Source organism: Mastigoproctus giganteus, chromosome 5 (assembly GCF_048544385.1).
Source record: "Mastigoproctus giganteus isolate SK-2022 chromosome 5, ASM4854438v1, whole genome shotgun sequence".
In the NCBI taxonomy this organism is placed as follows: domain Eukaryota; kingdom Metazoa; phylum Arthropoda; class Arachnida; order Uropygi; family Thelyphonidae; genus Mastigoproctus; species Mastigoproctus giganteus.
Window position 1 is genome coordinate 217,049,477 of NC_143579.1, and position 20,369 is coordinate 217,069,845.

Consider the following 20,369-nt stretch of genomic DNA (forward strand, 5'->3'; position numbering starts at 1 on the left):
AATAAACATTATTCTAAAAGAACATTTACAGAATCTATTTGTCTTGATACTCACCTAAAAAAAAAGCCCTTGATGGAGACTTCATACCCATTTTGTATATATATAAAAATAGTTACTAATTTGCATTTCAGTAATTGCTAATGAAAACCTGCAAAAGTTCCATCAGTTCAGTAACAGAACTTATACTTTTCTCAATAACAAATCAAATGAAAAATATAAATTGATTTCATTTGATTTTCTGTGAAAGACATTGCAATCTATTTATAAATGTTATGCTTATTATAATCCCTATTAAGAAGGATGATTTTCAGAATCACTTTTCTTCTTCTTTCCTTTTGGTAGTTTTTTTGATAGATGAGACATTCTTTTTTCAGTAAGTATCTAAGAATAAAAAAAATAGTATGAATTTAATTTGTTGAAAGATTAACTACTAGTCAGGCATTAAAACAGTTTATAAAATCTTAAGGAAGAGAATATTCTTATCTAATAAAAATGCTCCCCATGCTTTGCTGCAAATGGGTGTAATTTGCAGCCATTTACCAACTACTCATTAGCTCATGTGTAGTTAACAATGCTTCTATAATAAATTGCCTACATGCTTTTAGCATCTCTCATCTTGTGAGTTAAACCATCAACTGGGTTATGAAATACTACACAGATGGAGAAACAAAAAAAATTTCTAGCCTCCCAGTGATGATATGTCAACAAACACCAAAAAAGTAGTCCTATATTTGGGGGGAGGACCACATTAAGAATAAATAACATTAAAAAAAATTTAAAAAAAAAGAGTCAAGAAACACTTGTTATGATGAATCGAAGGCAACAAATGAAGAGCAAGATAAACACTGACATTGGAGAAAATTTATACTGGGTTATGTAAAGCAATTAGAAAGAGATGAGATTCAGAGAGGACATAAGAAGATTTAACACAAGAAAAGTAGAACAAGTATTAAGGGAAAACAAAGGACTTAAATCAGCAGCCATGAGCGGTAATACAGAAAGACAAATGATACTGAAATTGAAGAATAGCGATGGTGTACTTATAAATAGCAGAGAAGGAATAATTTAAATAACAGAAGACTACTATAGAGAATTATACAAGGAGCAAGGGAATGATGCCAGCAGTGGGGAAGATGGATCGCAAATTAGTAACACATATGACATACCCGATATTCTTCCTGAGGAGGCAGAACATGCATTGAAGAAAACGAAGAATCAGAAAGCCCCGGGGAAAGATGAAGTTACTGCAGAGTTGTTAAAACTGGGAGGAAGAGACATAACACAAAAACTGGCAAAGCTCTTCACAGAGTGCATTAGAAAAGGTGTGATGCTTAAGCAGTGGAATAATGCAATCACAGTTTTGCTGCATAAGAAAGGAGATAAATCAGAAATTGGAGATTATAGACCAATTAGCTTGTTATCCCACATCTACAAGTTGTTCACAAGGGTCATTACTAACAGATTAGAAATAATACTTGATGAGAATCAACCGAAAGAGCAAGCTGGCTTTAGGACAGGATTCTCAACTATGGATCACCTTCATGTAATATCACAGCTAATGGAGAAAGCAAATGAATATAAAACACCATTATGCCTGGCATTTGTGGATTATGAAAAGGCATTCGACTCCATACAGCATAAGGTAATGTTTCAGGCATTGGAAAACAAGGCATAGATACCCCATATATTATGATTTTGAAGAAAATATATGAGAACGCTACCTCCTTTATTAGACTAGACAAAGACAGTAGCAAATTTAAAATCGAGAAAGGAGTTCAACAAGGAGACACAATATCTCCGAAGCTGTTTACTGCAAGCCCTTGAGGAAGCTTTCAGAAGATTAGACTGGTCGCAGAAAGGAGTCAATGTGAATGGAGAGCACCTAAACCATTTACGATTTGCAGATGACATTGTGGTCATAAGCCACGATCCCAAAGAATTAGAGGAAAATCTTAATCAGTTATGCAGAGTTAGTAAGGATTTTGGACTAAAGATGAATATGGCTAAAACAAAAGTAAGGGTGAACAAGTATGCCATAGAAAGGGACAATGACTGAAGGAGCAGTAATTGAAAAGATGGAGTCATATACTTATCTGGGACAAGTCATTAGCTGTAATAATGATAAATGGCTGGAAGTCAAGAGAAGAATAAATTTTGGATGGATAGCATTCAGGAAATATAGTCACATACTGAAGAGCAATATCCCAGTTTGTCTGAAACTGTAAAATAATGAACCAGTGTATACTCCCCACCATGACTTATGGAAGTGAAACTTGAGCACTCACCAAAAGAGTAGAAGAGAAGCTGAGAACTACACAGCGAAGAAGGAAACAAATTATATTGGGAATCAGACTGTTAGATAAGAAGAGAAACACATGGATTAGGCAGCAAACTCAAGTAAAGGACATTCTTATCAAAACTAAAGAACTAAAATGGTCTTGGGCAGGACAAATAGTTCGAAGACATGACGACAGATGGACTAAGAAAATAACAGAATGGAACCCAAAAGGAGCTAGAAGAAAACCTGGAAGACAACGGCGGAGATGGATAGATGAAATTCATGACTCTGTGGGTAGTAAATGGATGGCCATTGCACAAAACAGAAGGAACTGGAAAGTTGCTGGAGAGGCCTTCATCCTGCAGTGGATTGAAAATGTCTGATGATGATGATGAACATTATACTTCTCTTTTAAGAGCAGTGTTACTTACTCATAGCATAGTTAAGTAGTTCAACTGTCTAGGTCACATTTGTTATGGCTTAATATACACAGAAACTTTATGTTAGTGATTTGGCACCAATATCGTATCTCATAACTTATACTGTAGTGTGTGGTAGGGGAATTCTAGTGTTTTAATTGTGGTAAATAGGTATTTCAATAGTTCGAATTACATAGGTTGGTATTAGTTAGATAATTTGGTTATCTATTATAATTAACTTTTAACTTTACAAACCTAACAGTATGGCATAATACATGTAACATACACTTGATAGGCTAGTACATATTATTGCTACATAACTGACAAATTACAGTAGTGTTATTATTGCATTTAAGTATATTAGTTTAGTGTAGTATTCTCAATTATACTGAATTTAAATGGATATCATGTACCAGACTAGACCAGCAAAGTAGTGGGAGTGCTGCGGTGTGGGAAGAACTGAAGGGGAGGCAATTCTCCTATGAATTATGGCCTGACAAAACATGCTATTTGCGAACCTTCCAGGAGCAGGAAAAGATATAGCCAAGACTTTGTGTGTGTACAGTGCAGAGAGTGTGTGAAGAAATGAGGTGCCAACTCAACATTATGATGAGCCTTTATGAGAACTTGAAAAGTAGGGTGGATGACCTCAAAGGTATTATTAAAATGGGGGCCCATCAAGCTCCCAGCTACCGAAAAATGGATAGGTTGAAGAAGACCAGGGTATGTATGTCTGCCAAGGGCAAAAGTTGAAGATGTTGTAGAGTAGATATTGTCTTTTAAGGCCACAAAAGGTGATATTGTTGTACACATTGATATTAATGAAATTAAGAGTAGGAAATCAGCTGACTTACTTAACAAGTAGAGGACAATGTTGAGGAAAGGTTGCAAGATAGGGCTGAATTAGAAATTGTTTGCAATTCTGCCCAGGGAGTATATACTGAGAGCATTCAAGGAAATAAATCACAGAAGCTACTAGGCTTTTCATACCAACTAAGAAATACAGTTCAAAGCTTAGACCTAAATATATGTCAGATGAACTAATGACACACATTGCAGAGAAGAAAAATGCATGGGACACAATAATTATCAGGTGATACAGAAGCCTATATTAGATATAAACTAGTCTGCAAACAAGTCACAAAGGATGTCAGGCAAGCTAAGGCAGATTGTGAGAAATCTTTGGCAGAAACAAAGGACACAAAGAAAAACAGCAAAGACATCTATCTTATGTAAACACTAGAAGGAAGGGGTGAATCACATACACCCACTTGATATCGATGATTCAACTGTTAATGATTCTGCTCAGGTTGCTGACAAGCTGAATAAGTATATTGCATCTATAATCACACATGAGGAATTCTTTAGGGGAATGGAAGCAAGAAGTTTATCAAACCTTATCAGGGAGCTAAATGATTTTGTAATAATTAAGGAGGAAAGTGGAAGAAAAATTGCTGAAGTTAAATGTAAGAAAGGCATGTGGGGTGGATCAGATCTATCCAATTATATTAAAAGAGGCAGCAAGGGGGGGGTAATCAAACCCTTCGTCACAATTATGAGAGAATTCTTGGATTTAGGGAGAAGTCTTTGCAGACTGGAGATGTGCAAATGTATTTCCAATTCACAAAGGGGGGAGATCAAAGAGTGACATGAGTAATTACAGACATGTTAACTTAATTTCTATACCAGAGAAAATAATGGAGTCACTGGTTAAAGAAGTAATGCAGGACAATCTAGACAGGAGTGCAGTTATACTTGTCACAGCATGGATTTGTCATGAGGGCAATCTTGTCTGACCAATTTCATTGGATACTATGATGCAATAACAAAGGAATTGGATGCAAAAAATAATTCTGATATTGTATACTTGGATTTCGGGAAAGCTTTTGATACTGTTGCATATAATAGACTGCTGTACAAATAGGAGCAGTGTGGCACTAAGGACAAGTTACTGCAGATAAAGGGATGGGATGGTGGAGTGGGAGAAGAGTTGTTATCAACAGACACTGCTCTATGTGGACTAATGTTATAAGTGGAATCCCCCAGGGTTCAGTGCTGGGCCCATTGTTGTTTTCTGTATTTATTAATGATATTGATAAAGGTATATCAGGCTTAATGTCTAAGTTTTCAGATGATAAAGGTTGTCAGGGTTGTTAATGACAATAATTATGATATGCTACTGCAACAAGATCTAGAAAAATTAGACATATGGGCTGAGAAATGACAATTAAGGTTGAACACTGACAAATGCAAAGTACTGCATATGGGTAGTAATAATCGCAGATTAATGTACGAACCATGTGGTACTGTACTCTGTAATAGAAAATGAAAAAGAGCTAGGGTAACTGTTCAGTCAGATATCAAATTCTGAGCAGTGCAGACATGGGGGTTTGTTAATGATATACAGGAATTTTGCTAGCAGGGATAAGGAGGTGATTGTATAAGGCAATGGCTAGGCTGCATCTTGAATACTGCATACAGGGCTGGAGATTCATTTTAGGAAGGCTGTACAGTTGCTGGAGCAGGTACAGAAAACAACAATGACATTAGTGAGGGGGGAACAAAGGAGGTACTTTACCAAGAAAGGCTTCAGTTCTGTAAACAGCAGCATCTGGAAAATAAGAACATCTAATTGTAGTAGTAATGGCAAATGATGCAAGAAAGGAAGCTTATATAGCATCAGTCAAAAAAAAAAAAAAAAAAAAAAAAAACACTACACAGTTCAACCATCTGTGCCCTCTAAGAATCTGTCTAGTCCTTGAGTGAATTTATTCAACCCATCCACTTCCACAACAACAGAAGAAAGCCTGTTACAATAATAAACCACCTTATGACTGAAGGCAAACTTCCACACATCTGTCCTGCAACCATCCTTGCTCAATTTGAATTTATGCCTCCTCATGTGTGAGTGTGAGTGTGTTTTGTTATTTGGTTTTTAGGAACATTAACAACTAAGGCCATATTGCTCCGGGGATATGCGGTGGTTATTCCCTGAACTTTCTGCATCCTCCGTATTTGGTGGTAACAGGCTCGAACCCCAGTCTAATCAAGAAGCGTGTGCTACGCACTGCTGCTCCTGCTCACCTGGCTACGGAGGCACCGTGCGTGTGTAGTTTCATCAAGTGGAAGAATGCCATTAACATTCAGCTTACTCGATCCATTCAGGCTTTAAACACCTCAATCAGATATCCCTGCAGGTGCCTAGTCTTGAGACACTGCAATTTGCACACCTGAAGCCTTAAGGTTTTGAATGGATTAAGCAAGCTCACTGCTGATGGGATTCTTCCTCTTGCTCAGACTATGCACATAAGAGGGCAAAATTCAAACTGAAGAAGGATGGTTGCAGAATAGATGTGCAAAAGTTTGCCTTTAGTCAATTGGTGGTTGATCGCTGGAACCAACCTTTAGACAGAATGGATAAGTGAAATGGGAAAGTTGGGTTTTTTTTTGGCTGATGCTTTATAAGCTTGCTTTCTTGCATCATTTGCCACTACTAATAAATAAATAACAGCCTCAAAATTTTAGACTAATGCCTTTAAAAATACTTTCATCTTTTCAATCAAATTTTGCTGTTCTATAAAAAGGGTTTTAAGTCTTATTTCAGAACTATTTTTAACTATAGGCAGACCAATAAGCAATTAATACCTCTAATCTAAAAACTTTGTTTTTTTTTTTTCACTTTTTGGCATCTCTTGTCTTATAAGTTAACTATCATTGGTTGTCAGGAATTACACTAAAGGAGGTGGCTGACTTCCCACTAGTGACATGCCAATAAACACCAAAAGGACTGAATGGAGAATGATGCTATATTGCAAATAAATTTTTCTTTCCTAAAAAAAGAAATATATATACAGTAGAACCCTATTAAGTTTTCCAAGTGTGTGGAAGTTTAGAACTTCTTATGAAGGAAAACTTAATAGGGTTCTACTGTATAGTTTTTAGTTGTTTTGTAATTTGTTTAGCATGTAATTTGTTTAGAAAGTAACCTAAGGGTATGAAATATTAACTACACAAATAAAAATGAAAAGATACACATACATTAGTTAAAAATAATGATTTTTTAAGTACTATTTCAGAATTTCTAATTGCTTAACATTCTGTTCATTAAATTCATTACCAAATACTTCAGACAAGCATAAACATTTTATTGTAAATCCCAAATTACTCTGTAGGAAATCCCATTCATCAAAACAAATCCATTCCTCTTCTTCATCACTTTCAACATTTTCTTTTATATCATTATAAAACCCAGCCTTTTTAAAGGAATTAATTATAACAGTAGGGCTCACTGTATCCCATGATGCTGCTAAATAATGCATTGCATCTAACACAGAAATTTTGAACTTTTCAGTTTTTCCATTCAGTTTCACAAGGGTAAGCAATTTATGTACAAGGTACTTATTCAAATGCATCTTTAAAATGTTGATCCACTGGTTGCACAGCTGAAGTGGAATTCCCAGTGAAGTGAAGAACTCCACATGGACATTGTTTAAATGCTCACTGATTTTCGGATGAGCAGGGCAGTTATGTTTGAAAGTTTATCAAAATTTTAGAAAACAGACTTACTTCCTGTTTCAAGGCACAAGGCCACCATTTTGAATAGGCAAGGTGTAAAATAAAATAATTAAAACAAAATGGAGTTTCATTAATATGTTTACATTATGAAGGCCGCCGTAGCCTAGTGGTTAGGCGCGCGGGTGCATAAGTACACGTGCCTTGAGTGACCGGGGTTCAAGCCCGTGACTACTGAATACGGTGCTGTTTCTTGTATTCTGTCTATCTTGTGAACTCCTCTGACCGTTTGGTCGTCCCGGAGTATAAACAGAAAATTTATTTTATTATTGTTTTCTAGCAGGTTTTAAAACCATAGACTGCTTTTTTTTTAAAAAAAATGGTAAAGTGATTTATGACCTATGTATTTCATATTTCATACATACATACACAAAGGAAATATATATTTCCTTTGTGTATGTATGTACATATGAAAGAAATAGAACTGTTTTGAAAGAACTGAAGTTAACTAAGTCTGCATCTCCCCAATGGAGGATATACGAGAAGTTAACTGTCTATGGAGAATATGGTTTGTAAAAAAAAAAGAAAAAAAAAAAAAGATAATAAGCAGTAACTGACATACAAGTTAGTGCCAGAACATCATGTTAGTATGCAGGAAATTCTAAAATAACTGAGAACAGCATTGTTTAAGTATTTCACATTGTAAATACCTTTGTGAGTTGTCATGATATTGCACTACCTCAAATGAGTAATGCTTCACCAATGGAGAAGACTATTATTACTTATTCTCAGTTGATGCGACCGCCCAGACAGAACCGTTTCAAGGCTTTATAGCCTTTCCTCGGTGGGTAGGTAGGTAGATACCCTGATGATGCAATGACAATTCAGTTATGAAATGAATCAGACTAAATGCATTTTAGGGTTTAAGACTAAGGCTATGTGAAAATTTAACTGATGTACAAGTTAGTGCTAGAACATCATGTTAGTACGCAAACTCTAAAATAGCTGAGAACGGCATCATTTAAGTATCTCATATTGCGAATACCTTTACAACTAGTTGCCATTATATTGTACTACCTCGAATAGTCTTCTCCATTGGTAAAGCATTACTTATTTGAGGTAGTGCAATATCATGGCAACTTGTTGTGAAGTTATTCACAATATAAGATACTTAAATGATGCCATTCTCAGTAAAACTTTCATGCACCCTGAGACTTAAGCCCTAAAATGCATTTAGATAATAAGCAGTTTAAATAAATCCCATGCTAAACAAATTACAAAACAACTATAAAACAGTATATTTCATTTAGTGCTAGCAAAATTAAACAATCTTACCTGATGTGTTTCATCCCAAGTAGTATATTTAAAATCTTCCTGAAATGATCCCACAAGATCTGTATATAGCTGTTTTTGTCTAGTTTGCCACTTTTCACATCTGTCTACTTGAAGTTTTACCATTTCGTTTAGTGCAAGCAAGCATGGCTGGTAGGAAGATAATGCTACATGCATTAAATAACAGTTGCCATTAGTGCCACGGCTATTAATGGTTAATAAATTATTATTCACATATATTACTGAATATTGAAAGTTTTACTGATATATGATAGATAACTTGAGCTAAAATAGTAAAACATAATGAGCAGAATGAAGAGCACTTGCTACATATAAATTTAGTCTATGCAAAAAATGTAGTCTGAAATAGTGTACTTCCATTACATAATGTTGAGATAACATATAAAGGGCATAGCATAATTACCACAAATGATAATACAAAAAAGTATTGAAGACATAGGTCACGTTTCCAATGCAGGAATAAAACAAAGTAATAAACATATCACAGTGGGGTGCAGATAATTTTTAAGTTACATATCCATTGAAATGATTCAAATTATCTAATTTTTAATTATGAGGCAATGGAATTTAAGAATTTTTTTTTAATTAGCTGTAAATCCGAAACAAACAAATTTTGCAAGTATAAATAATCCACTGGCTAATTAACTGCTCACTGGCATTAACATAGGCATATGATGCAAGAAAGCAAGCTTATGCAGCATCAGCAAAAAAAAAAAAAAAAAAAACTGCTCCCATTTCACACCTCCGTTTGTTCCAAATATCTGTCCAGCTCAGCCTTAAATTTATTTAGGCTATCAACTTCCACAACAAAGGATGGAAGTCTGTTCCACCAACTAACTACCTGCTGGCTAAAGGCCAGCAGGAAACTATGCTTATAGTTTCTTTGTTTTACAATTCACAGTCAATGAAATACTGGCCATCTGGCAAATGCCAGAAGGGTCAATGGGGCTGGCTCTAATGGAAAATTCAAACTTTGTCCATAAACTGAACTTACATTTATATTTTTCTCTTTATACCCTTCCGGTTATGTGTTTCCAGCAATCTATTTTAAAATTTGAATCTTTTCAAGTAATGGAGGTAAAAGATTATCAGTGCACGATTTTTTGTTTATTCATTTTTTTTATATAATTATCATTACTTTATAATTAAAAAAATTTAATTACTGGTCAACAAATTTTCAATTTTTTTTTTTTTTTCGTTTCTTTGATGAAAGTATTTTTTCTGTATTGTTCTGCATGTGCAGAGTTCAGAAATTAGCATTAAAAAAATTACTTTTGCTCAAATTTTGCAAAGACTGTCAAGTCTTACATTCTATAAAATACACTATGCAGGCCTAAAATGGGATAAATAAAGAATATCCAACTTAAATGTTTAATATATTGAAAAACATGTTATATGTTAAAAAAAAACTTCAGAAAACAGTTAAAATAATAAGAATTGATACATTTTTAGTTATTGAAAAAAATATTAACTCATATTGATCAGCAAAATATATAAAAATCACTTGATTCACATTTTATGCTTTTTCTTCACCTGTCATTTGTACCCAACATCTAGGGCATCTCTTGGCACAGTCCAACAATAATCAGCTAGCATTGCAGAGTTCCACTAGCCTTGGCATCTCTTCTCCATTGCCAAGATATCATGATGGAATCTGTCGCCATGCTCATCACTTAATGCACCACAGTTGTCTGGGAAAAAATCCAAATGGGAATGAAAAAAGTGCATTTTTAATGACATGTTGCAACCTAATTTATGGTAAGATGAAAGGTTTCTTGCAAGCTGTTTATAGTTATCTGTTTGTTGTTTCCTAGAAAGTTTGTTTCTGAAATTCTGAAAATATCCCAGGCTGCTTTCTCATCATCATGAGAGATCTGGTCAAAGTGTTCATCCTTGAGAATCCTGTATCTGTGGCCAATATTTATTTTCGCCTCACTAAGTCTTAGAAATTTTTCCTTGAGGTATTTGAAAGCTGGTCCACCTTGATCCAGAGTAGCCATAACAAACTGTTTATTGTTTCATAAGTCCCAATTTTATGTGTAGGAAAGGTAACAGGATTTTGCTTGGCTCAACTAGTGGACTGTAATTGACATTTTTCATCACTGGATCACATGATTGCCTTGAAGACCAGTCTTTCCTTGTGTAACAAACAGACCATGTTCTACTGTCCCAAAGAAAACAGCAAAATTTTGTTTCTCTGCCGCATTTATAACAGGTACAGGCAAGGAAAACTGCAGCCATCCTCAATCCACTGCAGGATGGAAGCCTCCTCAACAATCCATGCTGAGGGAAATGGACCATAATCTGCCACACTGGTCCAGTGTGGGTTGGCAGATCAACCATATTTAGCAGTCAGGGCCTTGAACTCCGGTCAACTCAAAGAGCATGTGCTACTGCACTTCCGCTCCTAACCACTTGGCTACAGAGGCCATTCCTAACAAGGTAGCGATAACTTTTAAATCTGCCACTGGTAAATCTGCCTTGTAGCTGATGAATTCAATAAGGAGCTTCAGGTTATCATATGATTCTTTCATATGAACTGCATGGCCTGTTGGGATTGATGGTCATACATTACCATTATGTAGTAGTACTGATTTTAAACTCAATTTAGAAGAATCTATGAAGAATCTCCAGTCTTGAGGGCTGTGGTCAATATTAAGTGAGTCCATTAAACCATTGATGCAGACAAGATTATTTTCCATTTTAAAAAAAGTGGGCAAAATCTTTTTTGCGGCACTCATATACAGACTAACATTAGGAGATTTTTTCTTTTTTTTTTTTTTTATGAGAACCCCAAACACGAGAGGTATTAGAACCTATAGTACTTAGTACCGTGCTTGGGTTGGAGGTTGAGAAGACGAAAGAAGATATTTGTTGATATTGGACTTGAACTTCTGTAGGTTGTAATTTTCAGGAAATACGTATGAAGGAAGGTTGTTCCAGAAAACGGCAGTTGAATGAATAAATGAGGAAGATGAAAAGTTGGTTCTGTGGGTTTGAAGTTGGACAGTAAATGGATGTTGGCTGGTGGCGGCATGTGTTCGGACTGTTTTGAAAGAGAGAGCAGGAATTATAGAAGCCAATTCAGAAGAACAGTGCCCATGGAAGTATCTGTAGAAGAGGCATGCAGCAGAAACAGTGCGTCTATGAGAAAGCGAGTGGAGAGACTCTGTTAGAGATGAATCATTAATTAACCTAACTGCTCTCTTCTGAATGGAATCAAGAAGCCTGAGAGAGGTTTTGGGGGCACCACCCCAGATGTGGGAACAATATTCCATGGCAGGGCGGATTTGGGATTTATACAGAGTGAGCAGCTGTTTGGAAGAAAAGTAACGGCGAGAGCGAAAGAGAAAACCAAGTTTTTTAGATGCAGAGGAAGCAATATTTGTAATGTGTTTGTGCCAAGAGAGATTAGAAGTCAGGGTAATCCCCAAAAGAGATATATCATTTTGCCTAGAAATCGGAGTGTCACTAAAGAGAAGCATAGGAGCAGAAGAATCCTTTTTGCGAGATATAAGACAAGATTGAGATTTAGAAGGGTTGAAATCAATTAAGTTGTCTTTGCCCCACTGGAGAATTACCTGAAGATCGGCATTTAAGGAATTGGCAGCAGATTTTCGAGAACTTGAAGCTGATTGAGCTGGACAAGGTTTCTCAAAATGGAAAGTTGAATGCAATGTGCTATCATCGGCAAAACTATGGATAGGATTTCCAGTCAATGGAAGAAGGTCATTGATATTCAAGAGGAAAAGAGTGGGGGAAAGAACTGAACCTTGGGGAACACCGGCATTAGTGGAGAAGTTAGAAGACAGAGAGCCATCTACCATCACCCTCAGTGAGCGATCAGAGAGAAAACTGGATAACCAATTACTAAAAACAGTTGGCAAACCATAAGATAGAAGCTTGTTTAGAAGACCATTATGCCAAACACGATCAAAAGCCTTTGAGATGTCAAGAGCAACTACTTGTGTTTCACCGAACCTTTCCATTGAATTAGTTCATAAATGGGTAACATAAGCCAGAATATCACCAGTGGATCGACACTGACGGAATCCATACTGGCGATCGTTGATCAGATGGATGGTTTCTAGGTAGTTTAAGAGTTGGCGGTTGATTGATTTCTCCATTACTTTAGAAAGAGTAGAAGTAATTGCAATGGGACGATAATTGGATGGGAGGGATTTGTCACCCTTTTTAGGAACTGGCTGGATATGAGCAAATTTCCAAGCAGAAGGAAAAACACCTTTGGAATAAGAAAGTGAAAAAAGGCGGCAAAGAATAGGAGTAAGTTCAGGAGCACAGGTTTTGAAAACAAGTGGAGAAATACCATCAGGACCTGGAGCTTTCTTAGCATCAAGATTCATCAAAATCCTTCTGATATCCTTTTGACGGAAGACCACAGGAGGCATTGAATGGAGCGTGTTAGGAATGGTGGGAGGTTAGTTAGTTAGTTAGTTATTTGGTTTTTAGGAGCATTAGCAACTAAGGCCATATTGCTCGGGGATATGCGGTGGTCATTCCCTGACCTTTCTGCATCCTCCATATTTGGTGGTGACGGGCTCGAACCCCGGTCTAATCAAGAAGCGTGTGCTACGCACTGCTGCTCCTTCCCACCTGGCTACGGAGGCGCCCATGGTGGGAGGTGTTTTACCAAGATCATTAATACATGAGTTGGAAGAAAAATGGGATGCTAGCAGGTCAGCTTTATCCTTGGCTGAAGTGACAACAGAACCATCTGGTTTGAACAGAGGTGGGAGCAGAGATGGGCAAAAGTTGCGGCCAAGAGACCAGAATGCTCGGCTACAATCAGGGCAAGAAGCAAGTTTTCTACTCTTAGCCTGTTCAAACTCTAGTTTGGACGGATTAATAACTGCTTTACAATTGTTGCGAGCTTTGGTGTAGGCAGAAAATGAAACTGAAGAATTAGAAACAAGCCAATTACGATATGCAACATTCTTCTCTTGGACAGCCTTAGCACATTTATTGGAAAACCAAGGTTTAAATAAAGGACGAGATTTTAAAGTGGAGTGTGGGATAAAGGATTCCATTCCTGCAAGAATAATTTCACTAACACGATCTAAGCAAACGTTGACATCAGAAGTTTTGAAACAGTAATCAGACCAAGGAAAAGAAGAAAAGAAGTCTTGCAGGTCATCCCATTTTGCATTCTTGTAATGCCAAACAATACGAGGTTGGGAATAGCCATGAGATAAAGGTTCCATTGGAGAAGAGACAATCACCAAGTTGTGATCTGAAGTGCCTAAAGGACCTCTCACTTCAACCTTGTACTTAGAAGGGTTGTTTGTGAGAAAAAGATCAAGCGTATTGGCTGTATGATTAGGATTGTCCGGTATTCTTGTAGGTAAATGAACAATTTGTGCTAGGTCAATAGTAATTGCAAAAGCCTCAGCATCTCGACCTGCTGGGTCGGTGTGACTAGAAAATGGAAACCAGCTGGAGTTGTGAACGTTAAAATCACCAAGGAAAATTACCTCACTGTTAGGAAAGTTGGACTGGAAAAAGTCAAGTTGCAAAGAGAGGAAGTCAAAGAGCTCCAAGTGATTAGTGGAGTTGGGAGAACGGTAGAGACAACAGATGAATTTTACACAATGAGGTAGAGAGATTTTAAGCCAGAGAAGATCAAAGAGAGGAGATTCCAAATTGCCAAGTCTCTGACAGGGAATATCAGAACGGACATATGCACAAGTACCACCTTTGAGGCGAAAGGAATCATACAGCAAATAATTTGGACATCTGAGATGAGCAGTAGTTGAATCAACTGATAACTGAGATTTAGTCAGAAAAAGTACATGGGGTTTGGAAGACTGCAAGTGGAAATGGACATCGTTGAGATTGGAATTGAGACCACGTATATTTGTGAAATGAATTAGGAAGTCCTTGGGAGGTATAGATCTTTTTGCAGATAAGCTTGCTCTATTATTTTGACAATTCATGGTGTATTCAATAGTAAGAAAAAATGGGTGGGACATGCTGTATGAAGTAATGAAATTTTTGGATATGGCGTACATGTGGTAAGAATATACCCAGATCCTTGACATAACGTGGCCTCGACAATGCTCCCCGCATACACACTACTCGGACTCCCTCCAGTCACTATCTGGCAGAGTAGAGGTAGTGAGATTATACACTAGCTGATCCGGAAGCCTCCTAGAGAGTTACCAATAGGTTTGGTCCGGTGCACTATCTAGCGGCTGGCCTGCGAACACCGTTTTAGAGCTGTACCCTCGAAATGTAAGGAATATTGGATCTCGCCACGACATTCATCATAACCTCAAAAATCATCAATCATACTGCATGATGGAAGAGATAGGGAAGGGTTGGCCGGAACTTAGCTCTAGAGACTAAACATGGGTTCCACCACTTCAAGCCTCCAATAAGCAAAGTGGTGGTATTTCACCGGTTGATGAGAGTCATCTACCACCTAGTACTGCCTGGTAACATAGAGGGGCGGCGTTCCTCCATGTGGTGTGGGCGCCACACCTCGACCCCTGCTTACGTTGGTTCACACCTGGGTGGTCACCCACCATGTACTTGTGCATGAAGGTTATACCCAGGATTACTAACAGTCCCACCATCGTGAAGGTGCAAGCAGAGGATTTGGCTGTCATAGACCGTCCGGACTTCGCCGAAATTGGGTCCACTTGACTTGAGTGTCACCCAAATATCAGTTCCATCAGCGTTTTAGACTCCCAGGTAGCAAGAACAGCTTGTCTGGCATATCTGAGAGAATGTCTGTGACAACCTCAAGGACCGTTGCAGTCTTGAGCCTAAAAGTTCTGCCTTATTTTTTGGTAAATCAAGATCCTGATAAGGTCATTTAATTCATTTTGTGTAATTTCATTGGTTCTGCAGAGGGGAATTTGGAAATAAAATCAAAATCTGTTGATGTAGAGGGTTCAGTTGATTTATTTCAGCCATCACCTAACTCATCAGATTTTAAAACATATTCAGCTGGTGGCTCACAAATGGCACGTCCTTCTCTGTGGGGTACCAGTCAAATAGCAGATGGTATATTAAAGTAGTAACTTAAGGCTCAATTTTTCTTCTTGGAAATCCCTTGGTGAAGCGGTGGTACCATACAAAAATAACAGTCCGTTATATGATCCAAAGGCTCTCTCCATACCATAGGCACAGCAGAAGGCATTGAGTGGCCTTCTCTATCACCCAGCTGCAGAGATCAGAAACACAATTATTGCAGAAAATATGAGATGTCAGTTTTTCTCTTGGTCCCCAACTTTTCAGCCAATATAACAGTTGTGGGCTTTTTTTTTTTTTTTTTTTTATTATTATCGGAGTAATGGCACACTTCTGGGATGCAAATGTCACTTTCACCACAAACATAAAAATCAACTGCACTATTTACACACTAATGCAACATGCCAAATTTTAAGTTTATGCTTAGTCAAAACCAAATATAGCATGGACAGATAGCTGGCTCAGATTGACTGAATGACACATCTAGAGAGGAAATAGTGTGACTCAGCACTAATGGCTGCAGTGTTCCCACACAAACTGTACCTCAAGGCTAAACTTCCCCAAAAATCAAGCAAAAACAGTGTTGTAAAAGCATTAAATGGCACTATACATGTAAAGCAGGGGTGGGCAACAGCCGGCCCGCGACGATGTTGAATCCGGCCCCCTCGGTAAATGCATAAATATAGAAAATCCGTACCTGACTACACTCGCCGTAAACGTTCGGCTTAATTCAGTTCAATCGGGAATCGCGGCCAGTACAACAGTAACCAAGTGATTCTACGCAGCGTCAAAGAGTTATTTCCTAATTATTATTGTAGCATCGATCGAACGAAGTTCCTTTGGGTTTGACTTCTTATTGAAAAAAATAATATTGGTGCGAGATATTTTATGTCTTTTCTAATTATTACAATTTTTAATTTAATATAATTTATAGACCATAAAATGAGCCAATTAAAAAAAAAAAAGAAAAACTGATGCCGAATGCCACATTTTCAATGATAATTGGACATTCAGATATTTTTTTTTAAAATACATTAATAATTTGGTAATTCAAGTAATATAACATTTTTTTAGGTTCTGATTTTTTTTATCAAATTGTTCAATCTATTCCGGCCCGCATCATGATGCGAAAATTTCATTCGGCCCGCATCATGATACGAAAATTTCATTCGGCCCGCTGACGAAAAAAGTTGCCCACCCCTGATGTAAAGTGACGTAGTAGATCAAAACTAGAGCTAATAATCCAATTTAATTGTCATATTCATATTTAGCACATTAATATAAGTCAAAATTGGCTAATTTTATTACCAAAACAGTTTAGCTGTTGACTAGTGTTATCCATACCAAGGTCATGCTATTCACCATTGCTAGGACAGTTTACTTTAAATGCAAAGGCCAATTCTTATTCCAGTCCCTCACTGTCTGCAGATGTTTGAACATACATTGGTGCATCTTTTGCAGGTTGCACAGATATATAGCCTAATCACCATCAGATGATTAAAAAAATTTAATAAAAAGTAGAGTCAAGTTTTAACAGTACTATTTATGTAGCTGACAACAGAGCAGCAACTTAATGATTTCATTGTTGTCAATTCCAGAGCAGATATGCCAGTATATAGAGAGAAATATCTTATCTAATTTAGCTTTCTCTTTTTTTTTTTTTTAACTAGTGAAATTTCAAAATTTTCTAATTCTAATGTAACAATAAAAAGTTTTTTCATTTTATGAAGAGGAAAATGACAGTGAAGTGTTTCAACTGTGTTTTTTAAGAATTGCTCTTTTCATAATAGCAAACTGCATGTAGAACTTATTTATTTTCTGGATTTTTAGGACAAACTATGTTTCTTTAAACCACTTAATTTTATATACTCACTGATATAAGGATAAACTGCCTTTTTGTATCACTTCCTTCACCACATTTTTAAGAACTGAATGATGGATCAGGGTCTCATTACAACAATTAAAGTCACATTACTCTGGCCCACATTTGTCAGAATTCTTACCAGAAGAGCTGCAGACGATTGTCATTTCATCATATGGTGTAGGAGGTGAGTTTCAATGATTTCAAATAAAATGAGATCAAACTAGCAAAGAAGAGACATCATTCAAAAGACTTGGCTGTTACTTAAGACTGTTGGATATTTTGGATGGATAGGTCTAAAAAGTTCTGGATGACAAGGTATTTGAAATGAACCTTTTGATGGAGCATAGTCAAAAATTTAAGTGGACTGGAGGTTCATGCAGCCCTTTACAAGGAAACTAACAGGGATTTGAAATGAAAGATGAAGCAAATATGCATAAAAAAAATTAAGAACATCACAACTTCACCTTCTTCCTCTGCAGATTCTCATAAAAGTCACCTCTCTGGAAAGACCTTTAATCTCTAATCCATCCTCCTGTATCATAGCCACCCTATATCTTTTGAATATCATTATTATTGGTAGGTTAATAGTTGTTGTTGTTGTGGATTTTTTTGGCGGCCAAATTACACTGTTGGGTTGATAGTGTTTATATTTATTTTTTGTTACAATAAGCATGTTATTACATATGTTTCATGTTAAGACTGTGACCCTTGGTACATGTAAGTAAGGTCCACCTAGCCTTCCTATCCACATAAAATTAGATGGTCTTAATATTAGTGCTGATTTCTAGGAACATCCCCCACAAATATCCGGGGGTTCACTGTAAATTAATAATGCTAGAACTTTTCACATCCTAAATTTTCCAATGAAACTTGCTTTGTTTGTTTGTTTGGTTTTTAGGAGCATTAGCAACTAAGGCCATATTGCTCCGGGGATATGCGGTGGTCATTCCCTCACCTTTCCATATCCTCCGTATTTGGTGGTCACGGGCTCGAACCCCGGTCTAACCAAGAAGCGTGTGCTATGCACTGTTGCTCCTGCTCACCTGGCTACGGAGGCGCCGAATGAAACTTGCAGATTCTTGGTCAGCACCAGAGCAATCTCAAAGGTTAGGAAACCCACTTGCCGGGGAAAAAAATGTACTCTGAGTACTTCCATATTGATCATCAACACCTTATATAGTAGCTACTAAAGGATGTTGGTGATCATTATAAACAGTACTCACTGCATACTGCAAAGTATACAACTGTTGTTTTTCTAACAAAAAAATTCCTTATGTGGATAATATTTGGCAGACTTGGAATTATTTGAAGTAAGATATACTAAACTTCAATTTAAAACTGTTTTCTCTATATAGAATAGGAGATTGGTGAGATCATATTGCACACAACTGCAGGAGAACAATTACAGTTATAATACAAGCATACAAAATTCTATTCTAGAGCCTTATCAATTAATGAAGCTATTTAATATCTTGCCTCCAAATGTTTCCCTGAGAGACATTTGCTTATCTGACTGTGCTATTTTCACATAATTTGACTGAACCTGAGACTGTTCACTGCATTAACAATTTCAAAAGCAATTGCTAAACTATTGCTACATTTAAATTGTCAAATGCCAACAACTTGCTTTATGTCCACTTTTGGTTTGCTTTTGTTGATATTCCAAATTCTCTGTGATATTATCCTACCATCGTTGATAACATTCTCAATATATGTGCTCTACTTCTATTACACCACAATCACAAACCTCAACATGAATGTTTACAATTTTCACCATACCTTCGTTGATAGTGCTGCATATTTTTGCAATTGTTAAAAATGTAACTGAGAAGATGTGATATTTGCATTTAACTATCTTTGAAGTTATGTAATGTACATTATGAGTTACAGTTTTGGATATAAAACCCTTTTGAGGTAGTTAATTAAAGGAATATTGGAAAACAAAGTTGGAAATCTAATACAATGGAATAAAAATTTCTATGCAGTTACTAGGAAAGAAATTTCCTTCTTACGAAAAGATTTTACAAGCATTCATAATCATATCCATTCTGTTGAAATAACCTGGTTAATTTAATAAAATTATTTCTCTAAAGTAAAAAAGAAAAATCGTCAAGCTGAAAAGACAGAGCCAAGGTAAAAGAATTCAATTTTCCCAGCATTCCATATTTGCCTCACTAGAAAAATTTTCAATTGGATAGCTTTTTATTATGTGCTTGGAAGACTACATCTAGGATAATGTTTCCTAGAGTTGTTCATGTGATTGCTTAGAGAAGAGAGCCCAAGTAGCATTAAAGAATATAGACTTTCAACTCCCAGTATTCATGACAATATGCATACAGAATACCAAGGCGACACTGTGGTGTATCAAGAAATTCCACATAAAGACACGTTATCAGAAATTTATACAACAAAGAGGGACAAGAAAGGTGATAAATCTGAATTTTCTTTATAGAATATCACTAAACAATGAATGGAACAGTTTATTTCAATGTTCTTAAACAATGACTCTTCTTGTCCTCACCTTTAAAATGAAGTGCATTACAAGCTTCTCATTGTAATGCACTTCATTTTAAAGGTGAGTACATTAGTGAACCCCTTTACAACCTATTGCTGTCATGGATTACTGAGATTTAGAAAAAATTATTCTTAATAATAACCATTTAATGGATGACAAATTTATACAAAACTTCAATGTCAAACCTTGTTCAAATGCAATGCACATGCAATTTATGTTTACTTCAGCTGTGCATTAACCGTACATATACTCTTATAACAAAATGATTTTGCAATGAATATCATAAATAATTAATTTTTTAATAAATTAAATTAACAATGTAGTTATATATTCATTATTTAATTTTATTTTAAGAACATTTTAAGAATAATAATAATCTTAAAAACAATTTTAAGAAAAAGAAATACTTTTTCCTTAAATAAAAAGATAACC

The 20,369-nt window shown here is 36.3% G+C and overlaps 1 protein-coding gene across 1 annotated transcript in view; it reads right to left on the reverse strand.

Moving 5' to 3' along the window:
• Positions 1-291: 291 nt before the first annotated feature.
• LOC150086108 (uncharacterized) overlaps positions 292-20,369 on the reverse strand; it is an 84,293-nt gene continuing 64,215 nt past the window's right edge. The window contains exons 8-9 of the mRNA XM_090374798.1: positions 8,545-8,708; positions 292-381 (exon numbers count right to left, since the gene is read on the reverse strand). Coding sequence (XP_090230924.1) covers positions 292-381; positions 8,545-8,708 — 254 coding nt within the window. The remainder of the gene's footprint in view (positions 382-8,544; positions 8,709-20,369) is intronic.